This window comes from Daktulosphaira vitifoliae, unplaced genomic scaffold (assembly GCF_025091365.1).
Source record: "Daktulosphaira vitifoliae isolate Bord-2020 unplaced genomic scaffold, ASM2509136v1 Scaffold_4, whole genome shotgun sequence".
NCBI classification, from domain to species: domain Eukaryota; kingdom Metazoa; phylum Arthropoda; class Insecta; order Hemiptera; family Phylloxeridae; genus Daktulosphaira; species Daktulosphaira vitifoliae.
In genome coordinates this window covers 3,165,057-3,188,532 of record NW_026099575.1, presented here as the reverse complement: position 1 = coordinate 3,188,532, position 23,476 = coordinate 3,165,057, and the positions used below count along the sequence as shown (strand labels likewise).

At 25.2% G+C, this 23,476-nt stretch overlaps 1 protein-coding gene across 4 annotated transcripts in view; it reads right to left on the bottom strand.

The window, feature by feature from the left end:
• The window catches only part of LOC126905820 (multidrug resistance-associated protein 1), a 33,278-nt gene extending 10,081 nt beyond the window's left edge, over positions 1 to 23,197 (bottom strand). For all 4 annotated transcript variants that reach the window (XM_050685897.1, XM_050685899.1, XM_050685900.1 and 1 more), the window contains exons 1-19: positions 22,861 to 23,197; positions 22,616 to 22,792; positions 12,051 to 12,176; positions 11,534 to 11,671; positions 11,328 to 11,450; positions 11,058 to 11,248; positions 10,773 to 10,991; positions 10,526 to 10,703; positions 9,415 to 9,735; positions 9,214 to 9,351; positions 8,589 to 8,735; positions 8,428 to 8,512; positions 6,328 to 6,524; positions 6,089 to 6,265; positions 5,858 to 6,025; positions 5,540 to 5,723; positions 3,431 to 3,524; positions 2,405 to 2,498; positions 2,097 to 2,316 (exon numbers count right to left, since the gene is read on the bottom strand). In XM_050685897.1, coding sequence (XP_050541854.1) covers positions 2,097 to 2,316; positions 2,405 to 2,498; positions 3,431 to 3,524; positions 5,540 to 5,723; positions 5,858 to 6,025; positions 6,089 to 6,265; positions 6,328 to 6,524; positions 8,428 to 8,512; positions 8,589 to 8,735; positions 9,214 to 9,351; positions 9,415 to 9,735; positions 10,526 to 10,703; positions 10,773 to 10,991; positions 11,058 to 11,248; positions 11,328 to 11,450; positions 11,534 to 11,671; positions 12,051 to 12,176; positions 22,616 to 22,792; positions 22,861 to 22,905 — 3,022 coding nt within the window. In that variant the 5' untranslated portion in view covers positions 22,906 to 23,197. The remainder of the gene's footprint in view (positions 1 to 2,096; positions 2,317 to 2,404; positions 2,499 to 3,430; positions 3,525 to 5,539; positions 5,724 to 5,857; positions 6,026 to 6,088; positions 6,266 to 6,327; positions 6,525 to 8,427; positions 8,513 to 8,588; positions 8,736 to 9,213; positions 9,352 to 9,414; positions 9,736 to 10,525; positions 10,704 to 10,772; positions 10,992 to 11,057; positions 11,249 to 11,327; positions 11,451 to 11,533; positions 11,672 to 12,050; positions 12,177 to 22,615; positions 22,793 to 22,860) is intronic.
• Between the last annotated feature and the right edge of the window lie 279 nt (positions 23,198 to 23,476).

Below are 23,476 nucleotides of genomic sequence, written 5' to 3'. Positions count from 1 at the left end.
ATATATATATATTAATATTAGCGGTAGCGGTAGGAATATAATGATCTTCGCATAATATCGCGGCACTTTTGCTGGCGTCGAAGACGCGATGTCCGGCGTGATCCTCGGGCGTCAATAGGTTAGCAGCGTAGATGACGACGGTGCGCGAGTGCGGATCAGTTTGTTGACGATGTTATTTTAACAATGGGAAGAAGACTACGGTATAGCGGCGGGACGTCGTCGGCCGTGCGGCACTTGCTGGACTTTGCACCGCGGCGTAAAACGTCGCGGGGCTGTGTCAATTACAATAAAAATTTGTTATATATATATATATAATTGATGATAAGCGCGCGTCTACGGGTTGGAAAATATTGTTCTCTACGAGTGATGAGCGGGGTGGGGCGAATGCGTTACAACAGTATAGTCTCAAGGTCATACACGACGGGATACGCGACATAATAACACGTGCCGCGTGGAGTTACAAACTTACAAACGACAAACGACAAACGACAAACAACAAACAACAAACAAACATACAAGTGAAACTAATATAAGCGTGTTAAAAAAGAGTTATTATAAATAATTTATAATAGTAATTACCTAACAAATAAAAATTTGTCCATATTAAAGACTTAGTAATTTTTTTTACTAATACTTACTTCAAGGTTAAAAATTTTAAATTAAAGCACACAAATGTCACACTGTTTACACATAATTAATAAATACATGATACGGCAGCAACACTTGGTTAAAACGCAATAAATTAAGAATTCTCTATTGAATCTTTTAATTATAAAACTAAAAGTTTGAATTTGTACAATTTCAAGAAAATTTTAAGATAATGTTTTTTGTTAATGAAAAGACCCAAGTTTAGAAGTATTTTTCAAAAGTGGTATAATATTTATACTAATTTTAGCACTTACTAATTAATATAAAATACTAGTCAACTTTCGTGGACTTCATATTGATGGGAACCTATCTACATATTAATTACTCAAATATCATAGAAAATGGGTTTAGTTAAGACTCCAATGTCTTTTAACAAATGTTATATTTCACACAAACAAAAATTTAGTTAAACATTTTTTAAAGAGCAATAAATGTTTTGATTTTCAAAAATGTAGAAACTTTTAGTGGCATTAGATCATAGTAAACTCAGAAAATAATATCTAGTACTTAATCTAATATTTTTGAATAATTGATGAGTTTAGAGAAGTTAATTTTCAATAATTTAATTTCAAATTTATTTTTAAACTATATCAAGTGTTGACTAACACACATACATATCAAGATTATGACAAGTAAAACAAATTTAGTTTATCTACTTTTAAGGATTTAAAAAGCATTATCTATATAAATTGCCATAAAGTAAATTTTTCCTTAAGATGAATAATCAAACATTTTTATTTAAGTTTTTTTTTTTATAAATAAAGATTCATATAGGTAAAAAAAACACTTAAGAAAATTAATACACAAAAGAAATTATGCACAAATAAATACAATATTTTCCCATTAAAAACATTCAATTAAGTTCCAAATTGTAGTTTCAATATATGCATATGCTTATGTTCCGAGCCCTGTTTATAAGTATATTAATTTTTAACCGATCACAATATATGTTTGATTTTCTTTAATACAATCTAATATTTTAGAGTTTTAGAAATTTCTATAAAATTGCAACTGCTATTTAAAAATATAGCAAAATATATATTTTTTAAGTAAAATCTATTCAGATATTTTGTCAAATGAGTTAAAAATAAAGGAAAATGAAAATCTTCTAATAAAACATTTTTATATGTTTTTTCATTTTCTCATTTTTTTTTTATTTATTTATCCAAAACACAATAAAATTTGAATTATATTTTAGAAAAGTTCAGTAATTAATTTAATAAAGTAAAGCTCTATTCAAAAAATAAAATTTTTAAAAATATTCTAATTCATTATTTAGAATATTTATAATAAATATTGAATTTAAGATAATGAATCAAAAACAGTAAAACTCATTTTACACAATAAATAAATCATTTCTACTTCAATATTCTTATTAATGTTACTATATCACTAATTATATCTCTCCCTTTAGTATTTGTACTTGACAAACAATTTTAACGTCTTACCTTGACCAAAACCAAGTAAGGCATAAACACCAAGATATAAATTCCTTACATCTTCATTTTCTTTACCATGAACATGAGATGTATTATCATTCGACCATTTAGAAAGCCATAAATTTGATGATATTGAAAAGCTTTGAAAAACAACACTTAAGAAAATAGTACTAATACATAAAAATGGACCAATTGACTTCAAATAATGTACATAGACTTCCCATTTTACCTAAAATAAAAATAAATTTTTTTTATATTTAATAAGATGTCACTCACAGTTAATTAGAAAATAATAAGATTATTTTGTATATACTTACACTTCCAGTTTCCGCTTTTTCTACTTCAATTAATTTAGCTAGTTCTGGAACAGCAACCGGCTTTTCAGGTTTTTCCGAATCAATTGAAATTTGTCTTTAATTAAAAACATTATATAAACTCAGTATTGATATAAGGAGAATGAAGCTATCTTTATTTATAATATAACATGCATAATTATCAATGTCTCATAAATTATCTTAAAAAACTTGTTTTTTTTTCTTCAAAATATTGTGATTACTTAAATTAAAAAATCAATTTATTTCTAACCCTATAGCCTTTTATTACAAATGGCATATTTTTAATGGATAAATATATGTATATATATAACCAATTCATTAATTTCAATTAGATCTAATATAGACAATATTAACATCTCTAACTAAAATTAAAAGACACTTTATCAAAAATTAACTATTAAATAACCCTTTATAGGACATAAGGCTCTTCTGGGCTAAACTATCTAAAAAATGATATACAGGTTATTAGGAGTGTTTAAAATAATGTAAAAAAAAATTCATAATTTGATTACTTTTTTACATTTTTTATTATTGTAATGATCTAAACTTTTTAATAATATATATTTGCAGATGCACTATATTTATTATCAATGGTAGTAAGGCTCATTGTTGTGAGTTTATAAATAGGGATAAACTTAAAAAGTATTACTTAGTTAATAATTAAAAAATTATATGTAACTAAAGATTATAAAAAATAAATGTGTCTAAATTATTTTTATTCTGTTAATAATTCAGTTAATTACTATAAAAAAACACCCTTTATAAACAGTGGTTTAAAAAATCCATATAAAAAAAAATTTCAACTTGAATAAATGAACAGTTCTTTTTTTTTTTTATTAAAACAGAAGTATACTAAATTTTTTTTAAATAATATATGTTTAAAATAATTATATATTTTTACACTATTTTCTAAAATACTGTAGGAAACATAGTTAGAACATCACATTGAATTTAAATAAATGTTAGTAAGCAAGATATAACTAGCCTCTAAAGTAATAAACAAATTACCTTTGCATTGAATGCATGGAATTAGATTCACTTCTTTGACGTACATATTTTTCTTTTAAATCTGCAGGTGCATCTTCTAATAATTTGTCAATATCTATTAAGATTAAATTAAAAGTAATAAAATTAAAATAAATCTTATTGAAGATATAATAAAAATTGATCAGTTGTGCCTAATATTACTTAAAATTAAAATATTATTAATATAGTTTTAATTTTAAGTCTTATTTAAGATAGAACAATTCCAAATTGTAGAAATAATAACTGACTAAAAGTCTGCGCCGCATCTCCCTCGGCCCTCTCAGATTGAGCATGAGTTCCGCCAGGCAATTCATAACTTTCTGGGCCCGCTAGGCTGCACGAGTAATGTATGGCCTGAACTTTAAACGTTTGTCTATGACAAGGCCTAGATAAGTCATGGAGTCCTTAAGTGGGATTTCCACTCTCAGCACGGCGAGCCGTGGAGGAGTGAACTTGAACCTGCTCGTGAACAAGACCACTTCGGTATTGTCCAGGGCGAGGCTCAGTCCACTACTCTCCTGCTGGATCCAGGCGGCAACTGCGCTGAGCGCGCGGTTCGCAAGAGATCCAGCCTCCTCGGACAAGACGCCTTCCGCCACCACCAGTGTGTCCTCCGCGTAGTAGACGACCCGCATGTGCGGTGGTAGCGGAATGCGAAACACCGCGTCATACGCGATGTTCCACAGCAGAGGCCCGAGAACTGACTATTGCGGGACGCCACCCGTAACGGGTCTGACTCTCGGGATAGCGGCGCTCTCGTAGGAAATGACCTGATCGCTTAAGTACGACCGGATCATCTGTCCGAGGTAAGGAGGCACCCGAAACGCGTCCAGCGCTTCAAGGATGTGTGACCATCGCACGGAGTTGAACACGTTTCAGATGTCTAAGCTCACCCCGAAGCCCTGCTCAGTTTTGGCACTGAGGGCCAAATCCCCGAAGAAGGAGGCTGCGTGGTCCGTGGACCTCTCCCTCCTGAAGGCGAACTGGCCCTTGGCCAGTTTCACCTACCTCATGTTCCCCTTTGTCAAACTCGTACTCTATATACTCTGTTTTACTTCTACTTATTTTTAAACCCTTTTCTTCAAGAGCTGATCTTCACACCTCTAGCCTTAGATTAATTTCCTCTCCATTTTCTCCTATTAACACTATATCGTCAGCAAACAACATGCATCACAGCACCTCTCCCTATATTTCTCTAGTAATTTCATTCATCACCATCTTATCTACGATTAACATAATATCAACACTCCCTCTTATATTATATCTCTCATCTCTGCTACACTCATTCTCTGCTTTATTCTCTTGTGAACTGCCCAGCACTTTGAACCATACATCATAGTTGGTACTTCTCCTTGTATTTCTCTAATAATTTCATCCATCACTATAGAGAATAAGTAAGGGCTTAAAGTAGAACCTTGGTGCACTCCTACTCTTACCTGAAAACTTGTTACTCCTCCTACGCTTTTAACCCAGGTACAAGTGCCATCATACATATCTTCTATTACATTAATGTACCTTTTTGGAACTCCTTTTCTCATTAATTACCACTTTAAAACCTCTCTCGGTACTCTATCATACGCTTTCTCTAAATCTATAAATACCACACACAGCTTTTTCTTCTTTTCCCTAAACTATTCTATTAGTTGCCTCACACAAAATATTGGCTCCATTATTGACTTACCAGGCATAAATCCAAACTGGTTTTTAGATACTGATGTCTCGGTATTGGGAATATTTCTTATTCTCTTATCTATTACCTTTTCCCAAATTGTCATACTATGACTTATAAGCTTTATTCCTCTATAATTTCCACACTCCTGTATGTCACCTTTACTTTTTAAATATCGGCACCACAAACCCTTTTGTTTTTAATATAATTTAATAAATATAAAAACGAGGATTTTAACCCCTAACTTCCTCCATAAATATTCCGAATAATAGGTTTTAAAAATGTTTAAAAATTCAAGATTACATCATAAAAGTCCATGATTTCCCTCTATTTTGTAAAGTTTTCCAGACTTGTGGTAAGTTAAATCATTTAATACAAATTATAAAATCAATAATATCCTATACCGGGTATACTATACAAACCATTTTCAGCTCCATCATTAGTAACTTGATCTTGCATATGAGTTATTAGGAAATCTGCAAAATCTCCTTTTTTATCTAACAACTCTTTATAGGTTCCAGATTCTGATATTTTTCCATCTTTCATAACTACTATAAGATCAACTTCTCTCAAATATGTAACACTATGAGTAACCAAAACTCGAGTCTAAAAAAAGGTAAATTTTTAATCAATTTTAGAGGAAAATAAATAAATTAAAATATATTGTAATATTAAATAATTAATTTTATATTAAATGTATTTACTTAATTTTAAAATAAATTAATTTATAAATAAAATACCTTTTTACGTAATAATCCTGTAGGTCCAATAACTTGCTCAAATATATGTTTACCAACATGTGAATCAACAGCACTGAGTGGATCATCCAAAAAGTAGATATCACTTTCTTTATACACTGCTCTTGCCAAACTTACTCTTTGTTTTTGGCCTCCACTTAAATTGATACCCTGAACATTTCAGTTAGTTTTATTAATTAATTTAAATTAGTTTTATTAATCAAAATTTAATACCTTTTCACCAATTTCTGTACCATCCCCAGCAGGAAGCATCTGAAAATCGGCCCTTAACGCACAAGCTTCAATAACTTTGTTATAGGCTCTCTCACTAAGAGTTTGACCAAACAAAATATTTTCTTTGAGAGATGTGTTTTGGATCCAAGCTTGTTGAGGTACATAAGCTATTGTTCCCTACAAATAATAATGCTAGTTAAAACATATTCATTTAAAATTTAAAATTAACTAATTTTTACTTTGGTATTAACTCTGCCAGTAACTTTGTCCATTTCACCTAAGAAAGCAGATACTAAAGAACTTTTACCAGATCCAACTGTACCAACTACAGCAACTAATTGACCAGCAGAAATTCTTAAATTTATATCAGATAACGTTGGAACTTCTGTTGGTTCACCCCAGGTAAATGTACCATTCTCAACCACAATAGGATCTCCTAAAAATTAACAAATACTATAATTATAAAAACATTAACAATTTAAAGCTTAATTATTACATTTAAAATTATATATATATATTATGAATGCCACAAACTAAAAATGTTCAAAATACCACATTTCCATAATTTTTAATCAAATTAAAAAAATTAATCCATATCTGACTTACGGCACTTAGACACACATTATTTATGTGGAAATGCCACATCAATATTTATTATATATTTACCAATTGAAATTTAAAAAAAAAAAATTAAGATATCAGTTTTTAAAAGTAAATTTTAAACAAAAAAAATGGTAGTAAAATCATTTTGTTGTTAAATTTGTACAGCATTTTAAAATTTAAAAAAATATGAATATTTTCATGTTTACTTTACAGAATTATAATTTGGTCTATCTAAGAAAACAATAGAAGTGAGTAATATTTCTATATTAAAAACAGGTTAGAATTATAAAATTTTCATTAAAATTACTATTGTTTGATTAAGCGTCTATAATTAAAAGGATAATAATCTTTATAAAAAAAGTTAAATATCTAAACCCCAATAATTAGCACGAAAATAATGCTATTTTTTCAGTTCTTTCCTCAACACACATTTTAATGTTTAATATCATAAAATAAACACACGAAAATTCAAATATTTACAAACTTTAAAATGCTACTGAATATTTACTAATTATTAAGATTTTTTTATCAAATTTATTCTTAAAATTTACTCTAAAAATGGCTATTTTGAATTAAAAATATTATTTCCGATATTTTTAAAATTCAAAAATATAATACTAATTTAAAACGGTAGCACAGTGGGGTTGCAGCATAGTGTGAACGTGACATTGTTGGGACAAGTATAGATAATATCTGACAGTGATTAAAATCACTATCATAAGAAAACTTCAATGCAAGTCTGTAGATGGTGATTAATCTTAAAAAATTGGTAATTATTCCAAAAGTAAAATGGACTCTTATTCCCTTATTTATATCCTTATTACAAGTCTTATGATATGTAAGTGTAATATATGAATAAATATTTAATGAATTTAAATTTAATTATTTAATAAAATTGTTCAACATTGATGGCCATTTGCACATAGAAAATAGAATCATAGAAGATCAGGACAAATTTTTTTTAAATTTATAGTATGTAACATATACTTTAAATAATATATATTTAAAAAATGCAGTATTTTCGGATCATTTTCAAAAGTTATTAACAAATAGTGACTTGTGAAAAATTTGCTAGATTGAACCCCCTCTCCGTAGTTAAGTAAATAGTAAGGTTTTTAAAAAATCCTACATAAAATGAAAAGAAAATACATGAAATTTCTACATAAAAAAGAAGTATTTTGACTTATTAATTTTTGAAAAAGCTATGGCAGTTAAAAAAAAATTTTTTTTTAAATTTAGAGAATTTTAAAAATTATATTTTTTTGAAGATTTTTCCCATTTGATGGTAATGAGGGGAATTTTTTCAATTTTTAAGGGCAATGTCTTTAACTAGATAACTTGAGATAAATTTTCAAACATCTAATAGCAAGTGTTAAAGTTAAGCAATCATAATCAAATTTTGTAGAACTTTTTTTTTTGTTAAACAATTTTAGGAGGTGAGACGGTCAAATCTCAAACAAATATATATATTTTTTTGTATAGAAATTTATACTCAAATATGTATATTTAACCTAAATATATAAACAAAAATATATAAACCATTTACTAATATTTTAATTTTAAGGTGTAATAATAAAAATTCCAGAAATGTCCATAATTTTCCTGACTTCTATATTTTTCAGACTTGTAGTAATCATGTCAACTTAAAATATTATGTGTTAACATTGATTTTAGTATAATCTATATTATCTATAATAGCATAAAGTTACAGAATTTACAAAATAATATCAACATACTTTCATCAGCATCATGAGAAACCGCATCTAAATCTAATTCTTCACAATTCATAAATTTATTTATTCTTTTAACTGATACACTAGACTATGAAATAAAACATTTTCAAATGTATTATTATTTTAAAGTAAAACATTAGTAAAAAAAAAAAACAAATATTTACTTGAACCACATTAGACACAAACATTGGTAACATTGACAAGGGAAATCTTAAGATATTAAATAGAGACAAAGAAACAAAAGCAGTTTCAGCATCTAAAATGTGACTGTCATCTGACAATACATAAACAGCAAAAGTTACTAATGAAACCTTTAAAAAAAAGTATATCACTGTTAAAAAGATATTTGAAAAAAAAAAAAAAAAAAAGTAGTAGTCCATTTCCAAAAATTTTAGTTTTACAGCAAAAACAAAGTTAAAATTTTTTTTAAAGTTTTAAAGTAAAAATAGAAGCTATAATATTAGAGAAATGGAATTATTTTTCACAGAATAGATTTCATTACATAGTACTACTGCTGATGAGGCAGGGAATCAAACCATAAAATGAATATTGAAAAACTTTCTGTTTTTCTCCTGGCTCTTTATTTATTAAATAAAATAAATATATAAAAATGTCACAAAACTTTACAAGTAAAAAAAAAAAAAAAAGACTCAAAGTAATCGAACTATATTAATATTGGATGAACTAACAAGTTAATTTTCAATTTGATAATATTTTTTAAGTTATTTCATTTTTATAACAATTAATAAAAAATTATAAAATTAAGTAAATATCTTCGAAAATTCTTACCAAAAATGGTGCACATGCCCAGATGAAAGATGTAGCAGCATTAAGGTATGCAGCAGTTCTGAGTACTCTTATTTCTTTGCCACGAATATCTAAAATTTTTTGTTCAAAACTTGGTTCCCAAGCATATAATTTTAATACCTAACAGATTTTAAATATTATTTATTTTTCCCATATAAATTTTCTAATTAAAAAAAAAATTACTTTAATGCCCGATAAAATTTCATTCATTAATTTAACTCTTTCATCCTTATTTTTCATTTGTTTTATTTGTAAACTCCTAGCTTTTGCAGCAACAACGCCATTTATTGGAATTAGAACAATCATAACAAAAAGCCCCGCTAGAACACTAGGACCCAGTATTTGCCAGAGAAAATAAATTGCTAAAGCAATTTGGAATGGTGCAGACCAAATCATGTTCAAATAAGTTGTTAAATCAACAAATCTATGAGCATCTACTGCCATTAAATTAACTATCTCTCCAACAGTGAATGTTTTTCTTGCTTTGTTTGATATTCTTAATGCCTAGAAAATTTACAAATTTCTTATTAAATTTTAAATGTTTATCTAGATAATTAACAAAAATGGCAATGAAACTTCTTTAAACAGAAGTAATATTTATTTATCAGTCTTGGAAAATAACATAATTCTCAAATGTAATTTTAAATGATTTCAATTGAAATTTAAAAATAATTCAAATACCTTTATATCATTTTGTATTAAATACAAAGTTTATTTACAATAAATTATTAAAAAATTCATAATTTTCCTTTATATGTAAAATGTAATACTAAAAAGTGTAAGTAAAATATACATCATAAATGGTTTTCTTTTGATAATTTATAATAGACAATATAATTTCAAGGTATGATTATTAAACATAGGTTTATCTGAGCGTAACTCTATGCCATATAAAGAATTTGGTACCTACATACTGTTGTATCTCAATAAACTATTAAAGTACTAGTAATCCAATTAAACTATATTTTTAAATGCTTTTGCAGAAGTAATTACGTCAAGTCGATAGCTAGCATAAAATTTTTGACAAAAAGTATGAGGAATCCTTTTGCAGAAGTAATATTTTATAAATTAATTTTTGGCTTCCAAGAAAAGTAAAAGTATTCATTTTACTGTTTTTTTTATTTTTTATTATTTGTCTCGAAATGCTTCTATAGTTTCTACTGAACCAATTTTACCAATTAATATTTCAAAAAAACCAAATCATATCTCATTGAATATTTAAAATTTTAATTAATATATTATATAGTATAGTATAAGTAATTTGGCAATTTTATATTAATTTAAAAATTCTTACTTTTCGATAAATAGCAGATGTAAGTGCTGTACGTACACGCATACCTACAAGATACATTCTGTGAAAATATTGAGCTAATACCAATGTTTGTAATGTAGCCGATAACATCATCAAGAAAACATAAAAATAACCTCTCCATAAAGGTTCATCTTTGGATCCAACAAATGCTATCAAGTACCTGATCAATATAAGTCAATTATATATAAATACTATCAGTGTTTAAAACAAATATAAAGTAAATAAATACTTGAGAACTTGAGGGCTTATGAATACTAAACAATCTTCTATAACTTTTAAAAATGAACCAAATAAAAATGTACTACCAAATGATTTACACAAGGTAGGAAATATTGAAGCCTGGTGTTGTGATGAACTTTTAAGTTTTAAATACTCCACTGGCTGAACCTCTATGCTACCATCAGACGTATGTTTTATATAAGATGCTTTTGTGCTCTGATTTTGTACTCTAATAAATCATATATGATTAATACAACACTATCAGATAAAATGTTTAATAATTACTTCAACTTACTTTGCTTTAATTAAAGAACGTTCCCAGTGTTTATCAAATATAGGAACTACTTCACGTGAACTGTCTTCATAGTTCATACTCCAAAGATCTTTTGCTTCCAAGGGTCTTTTGTACCCAGTCCATGCCATTGTATCAAACCATGAAAAGAGTATCCTTGATGGATATGATGCTTTTACTTCTGGACATGGTTTCTAATTCGAAATATTTAAAATTGTAAGCAAAATAAAGTAACACTATTACATAATTCCTAATTATAAAACTGTTAATTACCTCTACAGGTGAATAATCTGATAATCTAGGTTCAGTGTCAGCAAAGAAATTTAATATTAATTGAATTAAAACAAGTGGATAATATATCATGTAACTAATAAATTGATATTTTTGGTGATATTGCTGGAATAAATAATATAAAACATAATAATTAAAAATATAGTTTTTATATTTTAAACTGTTTGAAGTAATATGATAAAAATTACTTGAGATAAAGCTAAACGAATCTCAGTTCGATATTGAATAAGTCCATTAAATGCTAGCATTAACCAAAACAAAAATATTAAACCAGATGAACGTAATCCTCGAGCTCGATTCGCATTGATTAACACCATAACAAATCCCTAAAATTATAATTAATTTGAAATAATAAATATTTAGGTAGGTTTGATTTCCTAAACACTTATTATAATTCAACAAATTTCTAGAAAGGAAATTTTCTTCTATTCCTTCTGTGATGATCTTTGAATAAAAAATTTAAAGAAAACTAAATATGTGTTTTGATCTAATACTTCAAATATCTTTTAAAGCAGTTAATAAAACTAAATATTATAAACATATATGACATTCTCTTTCATTTTCTAAAAGTATTCTTTTTAAACCATCTCAGAAAGACTAAAAAATACTTTATAAAGTATATTTGTTCATTTATCTAATAGATTATAAGAAGATAAAAACTTCTCTCAATAAAATTTTTTTCTTAATTATACAACAAAAACATACAATTGTTAAAAGTTTGACAAGTGGTGAATAAAAATCAACAGAATAGGTTGCTGATCCAGAAGAATATTGAATAATTGCATATACTAAATCGGATATTGAAACAAGACACAAAAGTGCAGCACCAACCTGAAAAAAATAATGATATGTAATACAAACTTTTTAGATTAAAATAAAATATATATTTTAACTATGATCAATTCAATTAATTTTTATTTTTTGGAGAATTTTTCTTTCTTTACATTATATTTGGATTTTTATTTAAGAATCATTGCCATATACATTGATAGTTGTTAATTTTAGAAAAATAATAATCAAAACATAATATTTTGGGTATTGATGTACAAGAGGAGTGCTTAATCCCATATTGGCTGTGATAAATTTACTTTTGAGGTAAATAGAACACATAAAAAAGGTTAACAACATTTTTTTGCTAATAATCCATCCATTGAATTTTGGGCTTGGCACTGATTTTAGCAATTCAAATAATTTTTAAATCAATTATCCAATTTGTGATTAAGTTATATAAATTAAAACAATTTATAACAGAAATACCTTATTATATTTTAGTGTGTGCTTATTCGTTTTTTTTTTGTTTTGTTTATACCCACAGAACATATTTACAATAAGTATTTATTAAAAATATTAAATATAAATTTAAAATATACAATACAAACAAAATAGTAAATATTAACAAATAAGGTTATAGATGAATGAAGTTTCTTATATAAGATCAAAGAGTGTATTTTTAACACTTTTTAATACTTTATTTATTTCATCGGGATTAGGATCTAATGTCTATGACTAGTGATCTTTCATTCATATTTGGTGCTGTATGTCTGAGTATTTTCTTCATTCAGTGAATATATGTATAATTGTTGGTTGGCTACCACAAGTGTCACATATCACATCATCAAAAAAGTTTTAAAAATGTCAAAATTTAATGATTTCAAAAATTATTAACTTATGTTGGGATTTTTTTTATTTATGGTGAACGAAAGAAATTTTTTTTCAATTATTAACTATTATGTCTTCAACTAGATACAATTTGTGAACTTTTGACGTATTGTTGAAAAAAATTGATCCCGTGATAGCTAAGAAAAAGTGTAAAACGAAAAAAAAAATATATCATATCATATTATATTATGGTATATTATATAATACCATCTTAGTATCAAAACTAAAAATGTTATGCCCATTTCATTTCATTTTTGCTGTAAAATTTACTTTTTGTGACATATCCCCTCCTTTTTGAACTCAGTTATTCATATATGGGGGTGACTGGGAGTTGACTACCCCAATGGGTAGTCAACATGGATAATTGTTCTTCAAATAAACTCTATGAAATATTGTCATAACTAACATATTTTATAATCCCTTCAAAGTCTATCATATGAATATTTTTGGATTTATGTTTAATTATTAAAATTATATATACATTAGGGTGTCCCTTATTTTGAAAATTTTGGAAATTCTTCGGGCTCACATTTTGGACTCACAACTTTGGACATAGTGTAAAAGTAACTCAGCTTTTTCATCGTTTACAGTTAAACTTTCATGAAAATCATGGATCCTAGTAATTGGAATACTAATAATTTTTATTTACACGAAAAAGAAATTGTATGTTCACTTAAAGTAGTAAATGACTCTGCAGAGAAAGCGGTTAAGCTAATAGAAGATTTTCATGAAAGTTTAACTGTAAACGATGAAAAAGCTGAGTTACTTTTACACTATGTCCAAGAGCATAGCATATTATATCCTAATTGCAACAAAGAAACATTAAAACATAGTTTTTAATGTATATTCTTGTTATAATTTGTGAATTATTTTGAATTTAACATTTTGTATTTTATGTAATAATTTTTTTTTTTATTTATACATGAATATTGAGAAGTAAGTATAATTATGCGTTTAAGTCAAACAACTACATCAATTTATAATATAAATGAAATATATTTAAATTAAGCATTAAAATTCATATATTTAGTAAAAATCGTAATATGATAGAGTTATTTCAGCTATAGCAATAAAACGATCGATTCAATGAAATTTGTACTTATTACTTTTATTTCGTAAAATTTAATTTTAAACAATTTTTGTATGAAATATTAGGTCGTATCACATATGGTTCGTCATATATGATGAAATATTCGTAAATATGCTAATTTCGGCAATTTTACAAAATATTATGTATTTTGACATTTTTCTAGAAAATTAATGGATTTAAAAAAAAAACTGTAAGGACTTAATTTATACAAAACAATTAGATCTACAATTTAGTTTTAATATTTTTTTTTGTGAGAGCGCTAATTTACGAGTTAATTGCTAAAAACTAAAAAAGTACCCCTTTTGGCCGATTTTCAACCCCAAGTCGGCACGGGTTAAACTTATCTGATCGGCCTGAAATTTTTTGTAGCCAATTTTTATATGTATACACACAAATTTGGGGGGTGAGCCCGAAGAATTTCCAAAATTTTCAAAATAAGGGACACCCTAATATACATATTAATTTTTAATATGCTATTGATATAAATATTCTTCTTGATGATTGAAGCTGCAATATGCAAAAGTTAATTTAATTATAAGCTTTTACCTATTATATAAAAATAATTTTAATTTGTCTATTGGAATTAAATATTTATAACCCTTGGTTATAAAATTATATGCACTTTGCCTGCTCCCCTTAAAGTATTACATTATAATAACTTATATACAATTTTACTAAATGACTGCCTAAGCCGTTAGCTAATTTATTTTTCAAACTTTTATTAAGTGAAGGGTAAAAATGTTAAAAGTTTTAAGTACTAAATAAAAATTAAATAAGTAGTATAAATTTCAAACATTATTAAAATAGAAGTGTTTTTATAAGAAGAAAAGGTATTTTTTGTATAAAATACTCGAGAGAATATAATTTTAAAAATGTAAACATATACAGAATTGAAGCTCAGAACACAAGCATTTATAAAAAAAAGAATACTTTTCAATTTTTGGCTTAACAAATCTATCAAAATTAAAATCTAAAAAGTTAATTTAAGGTTAATTTTAATAAATCAGTTGTCTCATAATATGTGAGTGAAAGTCATGCTGTACCATTCTAACTAATGCATTATAAATGCATTTATTAAATTTTTGAAGTAAACACATTCATATACAACATAAAATGTAAAATTCTAAAAATAATTATGCGACAGTTAAGATTGACTAACTATTTTTATTTTAAATAATAAATATAAAAGTATATGTATTATAAAAAAAGTTTACAAATTGTCCTATAATCAATAAAAAAAACGGTAGCACAGTGTGGAAGTTAATTATAAAAAAAATTAAATTTTTTACTATAACTTTTAGCTTAACTTCAAATTTGAAATTTACATTATTAAATAGAAAATTTTTTATCAATAAGAAAATAGTAATGTTAAGAGTAATACGCAGTCAGGAAATTATATAATTACTATTTACTGTAAATTTATCAGAAAAGCTCAAATTTTTTTTTGCATTATTATTGTAATAGATCACTTAAATATAAATCATAGTAATCTTTTCTAAGTAATTTTTGGTATTTAAAAAGATTCTACAATTTAATATTCAAAACAAAATTAATTTTAATTATTAACTTGAATTTAAAAATACAATCAAAATGTTGTTAAAAAAGCTACTCAATTGTGAGCATATTATAAAATTTGATTAAATTTTTTTCAATTCAGGTGAAACTAAAATATATATATATATTTATACACACAAATTAAAGTTAAAAAATTAATAAATTATAAAGTAAAATTATTTAATTCTATAGTTAAAACCTATTATCATATCAAACCTAATTCGACAATAAATACTTTAAAACATTAGAAATGAATGATTTTAATTATCTATATAGATAATGTGGGCTATGTAACTTTTTAATTGCTAAAGTAGAAATTTTTTTAATTTTTGAGGGTAATGTCTTCGACTAGATACAATTTGTGATATTTTTAAGTATTGTTGAAAGAAATGTTTGTAAAGAACTGAGGAAAAGTGGTAACAGATACAAAAAAAAAAAAAACACACATCATAGTAAAATTAATACCTTCTTAGCTTTGCATCAAAGCTAAAACTATGGGATTAAACATTTTTTTATTTTGTTAAAATATTATATTTTGTATTTTTAAATTTTTGTATATATATATATATATATGTTGAAAATACGGTATAAGTAAATTAAACTAATGTAACTTATTATAAAATAAAAAACATAACACTACAAAAATATTGTATAAAGGACATTCTTATGTCATTGGCCTAGTTTTTAGTTTATTAAATACCTCTACTGTACAATTAAAAATTAAAGAGCACTTATTTTACATGAAAAATAACTTATAAATCATGGACTCCTAAATAGGAGGGGATGATAGAAACGGTCTTAATATTATTATTAGAAATAACTATGGTTACTATAAATAGTTGTATACTATAAGCAATATTATAATTAGTACAGTATAAGCTTGAAAATCTTATATTAATTATTGATAAAATCAATGTTTTACTTTATACCCTTGGTAATTGTAGAATAATTAATATGATTTATAACATATCAATATATGAATTTAAAAAAACTAAATTATTTATTCTATAATAATATTAAAAACTTTATGAAACTAAATTAAATTTTTTAATTGAAAAATATTAGTACTTCAAATTAGATGATTTAATAATATAAAATATATGACAACCACTAAAATTATTAATTAAACAAAATTTATATTAAGTTGTTTGGGCGGTTACCCACCGTTTTTTTTTTTAACCTGTTTTTATTTCATCAGTAAGACAAACTGATGCGATAAGAATTCTGGAAATATATCTGAATTCAACATCATGTCACTTAAGTATCAATCAGGCCTCGTCTTTGAAATTATGATTACTTTAACTCTTTTGTACAGGTTAAATTTTTGAAAATATTTATTTTTTCAAGATAAATGTTTTTGTCGAAGGAATTATAATTTCAAGATTGGCTAGGCAAATACTAAAGTGTCACGATAATGAATTCAGATTTGCTTTCAGAATTCTTATCGCTTCAGTAATTTCGTACTGATGGAACAAAAACTGGTAGTTTAATAGGTTTAAACTAATGGTTCTCAATTAGTATCAGTTATATATGAAATACTCGTGTACGTATGTGCGTTATCGGCATATGCAATTTTTTGTCCATAGAGTTAAATAGGGCAATACCAACTACCTAAATATAGTTAACAATAAATATACGCTGATAATATTATTGTATTTATATATATATATGTATACACAAATGTATGTAATATTTTTTTATTTTGCTTTAATCTAATAACCAACAATCGAACATTGCGTAGTATGAGAACAATTTTTGTTATTATTTCTCAGAGTGTCGTAGAAAAAATGAGGAATTTTCAAAATAATAGCACCATCAAAAAATAATAAAGGAAATACATCAACGTTAAATAAGTGGCGCCAAAAAAAAATATCTGTAATTTTTAACTACAACTGTGTAAACAAAACCGGTTTTGTTATCAACTTAAACATAGCAAAAATACTAATAAAAATGGACACATACACTAATAATCATTTACTTCTCACACAACAACACCGCGTAACATAAAAAAAATCATTAATTTGCCTATATTCCATCCCTGAAAAAAGTTGAGTACCCTAACGCCTTAATGAAATATTTATTTGCATTATTGGACATAAATTTATTTAATTTATTCTAATTATTAGAAGATATGTCATTCCTATTTGTTTAAACTTTTTGAGAGAAAAAACAAAAAAAAAACACATTCTTGTATGAAAGATTACCCTACAATATAATTTTATATAATCTTATTTCTAATACGAATTAATGTAATTTTCTCGTTCTAAATTAAATAACTGAATTTTAATAGAAAATTGGTTTTATCTGTACCAGAGCAAAGTCATTTACATTTATCCTAAATATAGTCAACTAGGATAAATTAAAATTCAATGTTTTGCGTTCGAACTAAATTTCATTTCACTTCATAGAAGTTTCTTTCCTAGAAAAGGGGTGAAAAAGCACTTAACTTTTTTTTGTATTAAGTCATTGATATATTCCTACTAAAAAGTTGCATAAATTTGCGACCCTACAAAGTAGCTTAAACAAAATGTATAAATGCATACAGAGTGTGATTCTTTTAACACTAGCCACTCAATTTCTTTCAAAATAATATGCGTTTTGAAAATTTTTTTTAGTTACTTGTGAATTTCCATTTATATATTCTAAAAACATTTTTAATTCAATCTCTTATATCAAGATAAATTTAAATTTTATAAATGACAATATACATATTAAAGAAGTTTATAAAATAAAAAATTATCTAATTAAGAAAATGACTGGTTGATAAAAACTTTTTGACCAGTACTTTAGAAGTTATTTTCATTTTCATACTTAGGCAGAAGGAAGAGTATGAAATGACTAGTGATAAAAACAGCAACACCCTCTTCTGAAATACTGGTTCAAAAGTTATTATCGACTAGTTATTTTCTTAATTAGAACATTTTCAAATTTATAATTTATTAAGTTTAATATGTATGTTGTAATTTAAAAAAATAAAGTTCACACCTTTATAAGACATAAGAGATGAACCTAAAAATGATTTTATAACAGATAAATGGAAATACATATTTAACTAACAAGAAACCAAAAAAAAAATTTCAAAAGAAATTCATTAAATTTTAAAAGAAATTGAGAGGCTAGCATAAAAAGAATCACTGTGTATACTTCTGGAGTTCTACACAAGAATAAAAATTTCACTCATCTTGTAGGCTGAGATAAATGAAATACCAACACAAAATATATTTTAGACTAATTAAAGCTAAGCAATTTAAAATATCTACTGTCTAGTAATTGGCTTTAATGTTTTCTTTATAATTAAAGTGTCTACATCAATTAAAAAATAAATTCATGGTTGTAAAACATTCTACATTTAAAATATTCATATGCATTATTTTGAAAACAATTGATCATCATAACCCCAATTTACTTAATTTTAGTTTTGTACTAATATTATTTAAATAAAATTTATAAGAGTAATGGGGTTGAGTATGTATTATAAATATACATTAGTATGAGGTAAATATCAATAATTAAATGATAATATTGATCTTCTACTATTAAATAATTTAGAAAATTACTTATACAATATAAATAGTAATAAATAGAAGAAATTAATATAAATATTTAAAAAACAAGACTAAGTTTTAATTGTTGTTACTTATTAGCATTATAAGATTTCTTTTTATATAAAAATATACCAACTAGTACTTTTAATGAATTTAAAACTTGCATAAATCATAATATTTGCAAAAATATTGATATATATTAATATATCAAGAATAACACTCATTTGTAATTAAATGTGATATTACTGACCACTATAGTAAAAAGACAAAAGATATTGTAAATGAACTTAACCCTATTTTAGATATATGCGATGATGCCAGCTTTTTTATAAATTTATTTTAGCTTCAATGCGAACCTGAAAAGGTGTTAGTTTTACTATGATGTGTTATNCAATGCGAACCTGAAAAGGTATTAGTTTTACTATGATGTGTTATATTTTTTGTGACAGTTACTACTTTTTTTCAGCTATCACTGAACAGATTTCTTTCAATGATACGTCAAAAGATCACAAATCGTATCTAGTCGAAGACATTACCCTCAAAAATTACCATAACTTTTTTATATAGATGCATGATACCATTATCTTTCATTTGGTATATTTTTTTTATATATCTGACCCTTTACCTGCCTACAAGGGGGGATTTAAAATGACTTTTTTTTACAAAAAATTAACTTTTTCAACTTAACTTTTGAAAGTGTTTCGGAAAGTCTGACACTTTTACATATATTTTAAATTAAAGCTGATGAAATATACTTTATTACGGAAAAAAAAAATTTCGGACTTCATTTTGTCTTCACGGTGAAAATAGCTACCAAATGCTATTTCGATGTGAAAATTCTCGGTTTAATTTTTTATTTTATTTTTAACTTTATAATGTTATAACTTATTAAAAAGTTTACAGATTAACACAATTTTTTTAAGAGAAATAATATTTATTTCCCTTTTTCATTCGGCAAATTTTATCTTAATCAGGATATTAATAAGGAAATAGGATATCATGTAGCTTTTGGAATAATCCACCAATTTTTTAAAATTAAACAATATCTAAAGATTTGCATTGAAGGGTTTTTTTTGATAGTGACTTTAATCACTGTAAGATATCATTATACTTGATTCAACTATGGCACGTTACCACAGTGCCGCGACCCCCCTCCTGTGCTGGGTTTTTTTTATTAATGTTGGTAAACAGACTAGTATTGATAATAGTAATATTGAAATGTCATGGAAAGATGCTAATAATAATTGTCACATTAATAATTAAATTTATTTAAATGTCATTGAAGTATACAAATTAGTTAAACTGATTAAGAAATTGCTAAATGAATCATCTTTTTTTGTTATTAAAATGACAAATGTTCAAAAAAAAAAAATACAATATTTAGTATTTCTATATCTTTGATGACTATGATGTTAAATCAAATATTCATCAATTGTTCTTTTCCACTATAATCAACAAATCTGACATAATTCAACTAGAAAAATCTGATGATAAATTAAACTGCAGAAATTACAGACTTAAATATTATCTTTGTCTAAAATTTTAGAAAAGTATTTGAAAGTTAGAATAACAAACTTTTAAGATAATTAGAATTTTCTTTTTGAAAACCAATTTGGTTTTAGAAAGGGAAATTCTAAAATTGAATTACTTTCAACATTATCTCACTATGTACATAAAATTTAGATTTAAAAGAAATAATATAAAATACTTATATAAAAAAAAAATATATTTGATTTTATGAATCTCTCATTAAAAAAGTTAGATTATTAATAATTTAATTTCTTTAAATCTACAATTATAGTATTAGAGGTACAGTCTTAAACTTAATAAAATCTTATTTATGAAATAAAACACAACGTGTCGAGATTGAAAATAATTATAGTAATTCCATTATATCAATTTATGGTGTTCCTCAAAGAACAGTATTAGACCTATTACTTATGAGTTATGACATATGCAGATGTTTTATTATATTTTTTATTGTATATAATAGAAAAATATATTTTATTCTATTATCTTGTTATTATAATATTGGGCACTAAACATGTAATTAATACACATTTAAGAATGTGTTGTAGTTTGTTAATTTACTTATAATTTTAAAGAACAAAGAACTCTATACGCCTTTTCACTAACTTAGCTTATTAAGAATATTCCAACAATTATTAACATTTTAAAACCTTCTGACTTTTCTAAGTTTTCTATATTTATTGCAATCATATATGTACACTACCGATTCTATAAGATTTGATACTTTAAATATCATACATACATTAATTTCTCAAATTTATTTATCAATACAATTTACTGAAATTATTCTTAATATTAAAAATACAAAATTAATGGTTTATTACAAACCACTCCATTACTCATAAAATAAATAAAGTATTGAAAAAAAAACATTTTAATTTCTTGATTTATCAGTTATTAATTCATTTTTAGAATCATCCCTTATAATGTATATGGGTATCAACATTAATTTTCAAATGGCAACATATATAATTAACTAGCTTATTTATTAAATAATGATCCAATTTATTTATAATTGATAACACTTTTAGACCAATACTTCGAATGTTATTTTAATTTTTTTTAAATTGATAGTGAAAAGTTAATAATTTTAGGAGTACTAGTCCAAAAGCTGTAACCGAACAGTCAATACCTCAATTGGATCATTTTGTATTATATGAACTATTTTATAAGCTAGTTTAATATGTTGCAATTTAAAAACATATATTTGATACCACTTTAAGTTAAAAGGAATGATTCTAAAAAGTAATTGATAACTGATAAATCAAGAAATATATGCAACTAAAAAAAAACAAAATTTTAATTTCTCAATATTGTATTTATTTTATGAATAATCAAGTAGATTAAGATAAACTGATCCTCTGTATGATTAATTTATTAAATTAAGTTCTTTTTAATTTCCTTAATTGGATTTATTTTTACTTGAGTAACATGAAGGAGTTTACAATAGATACATATTACAATACATTTTATTTCTTAAAACTATAATTAAAAATTTTTAAAAATCTAGGTCAAACTTAAAATAATGAAGATTAAAATGATGACACAAGATTATATCAATTGTAAATGAAAAAACACTAGTAAAAACAAACAATTGATTTGAGTACCTCAATAATTCATAAAATTTAAAAACCATTAAAAGAAACATAACTGATTTTTTTTCAAGTGGATTGCATACAGTAATTAATAATAATATTGCTATAATAATAAAAATATTATTATTATAATACCAGAGTTTAATTTCAACATCAATTTAAAAAATAAATAATTAAATACCCTACAATTAGTTTTTCTAACCGAAATTCTGTCTAATTTCTAATGATTAATTAATTCAATAAAAAGTAAATCATAAAATAGTTGATAAAATAGAAGTAAACATATATTTGACTCACCATTTTGGACAAATTGAGCCAATTCCATGGTATATCCCTGAATTTACTATGAACTAGATAAAAAACTTCTAAAGGAGAGAAAACCCACAAAAACAAGCACGGCATCCATACTAATATAGTCTTTTCAAAACATAACGTTAAATCGGGATTAGTCGTGTTCCACGACAAATTATAGTCCTGTAATCAAAATACACCAGTAAATCAAAAGTAAATATAAAATAAAATGTAAATAACAAGTTACTTACCCAAAAAGGTGAACCACAAAATCTGTCAAAATCGGTAATCTCCATAGAGAAATCAAAAACTACTAAAATTATTATTGTATTCGTCAAACGTTAATGAATCACCATAACTTACAAAACTTGTTGATTATATACGTAAATTTATTTTTGATAGTAGTCTAAATAATGAACGTGGAAATTCCAATGATAGAAAATTTGAAAATGTATAAAACAAGGGAATAAACAACACAAATCTATAAACCACTATTACAAATAATAAATATCTAGGGTACTAACAACTACGGCCTTACTTGGATAGTGCTGCTGACCGTCGAGCGAAAAAATGATTGTAACGAACGAAGCGATTAGCGAATGTATAGCTCAGATACGAATGTAACCTCCAAAAGTACACCATAAGGAGTTACAGTGCTGCCATTAAAACAAATAATAAATAACACTATTAATATTTATTATTAATAAATAATAAAAACATTTTTTTAATATATTTTTTTTTAACTTTAAAATCAATAACACAGATTTCATTCACTTAGTTTGACATAAATAATAGAAAATAATAACACGACATATAATTTTTTATGACAATTGTGGGTATTTTATATTAATATTGATGTATTGTTTA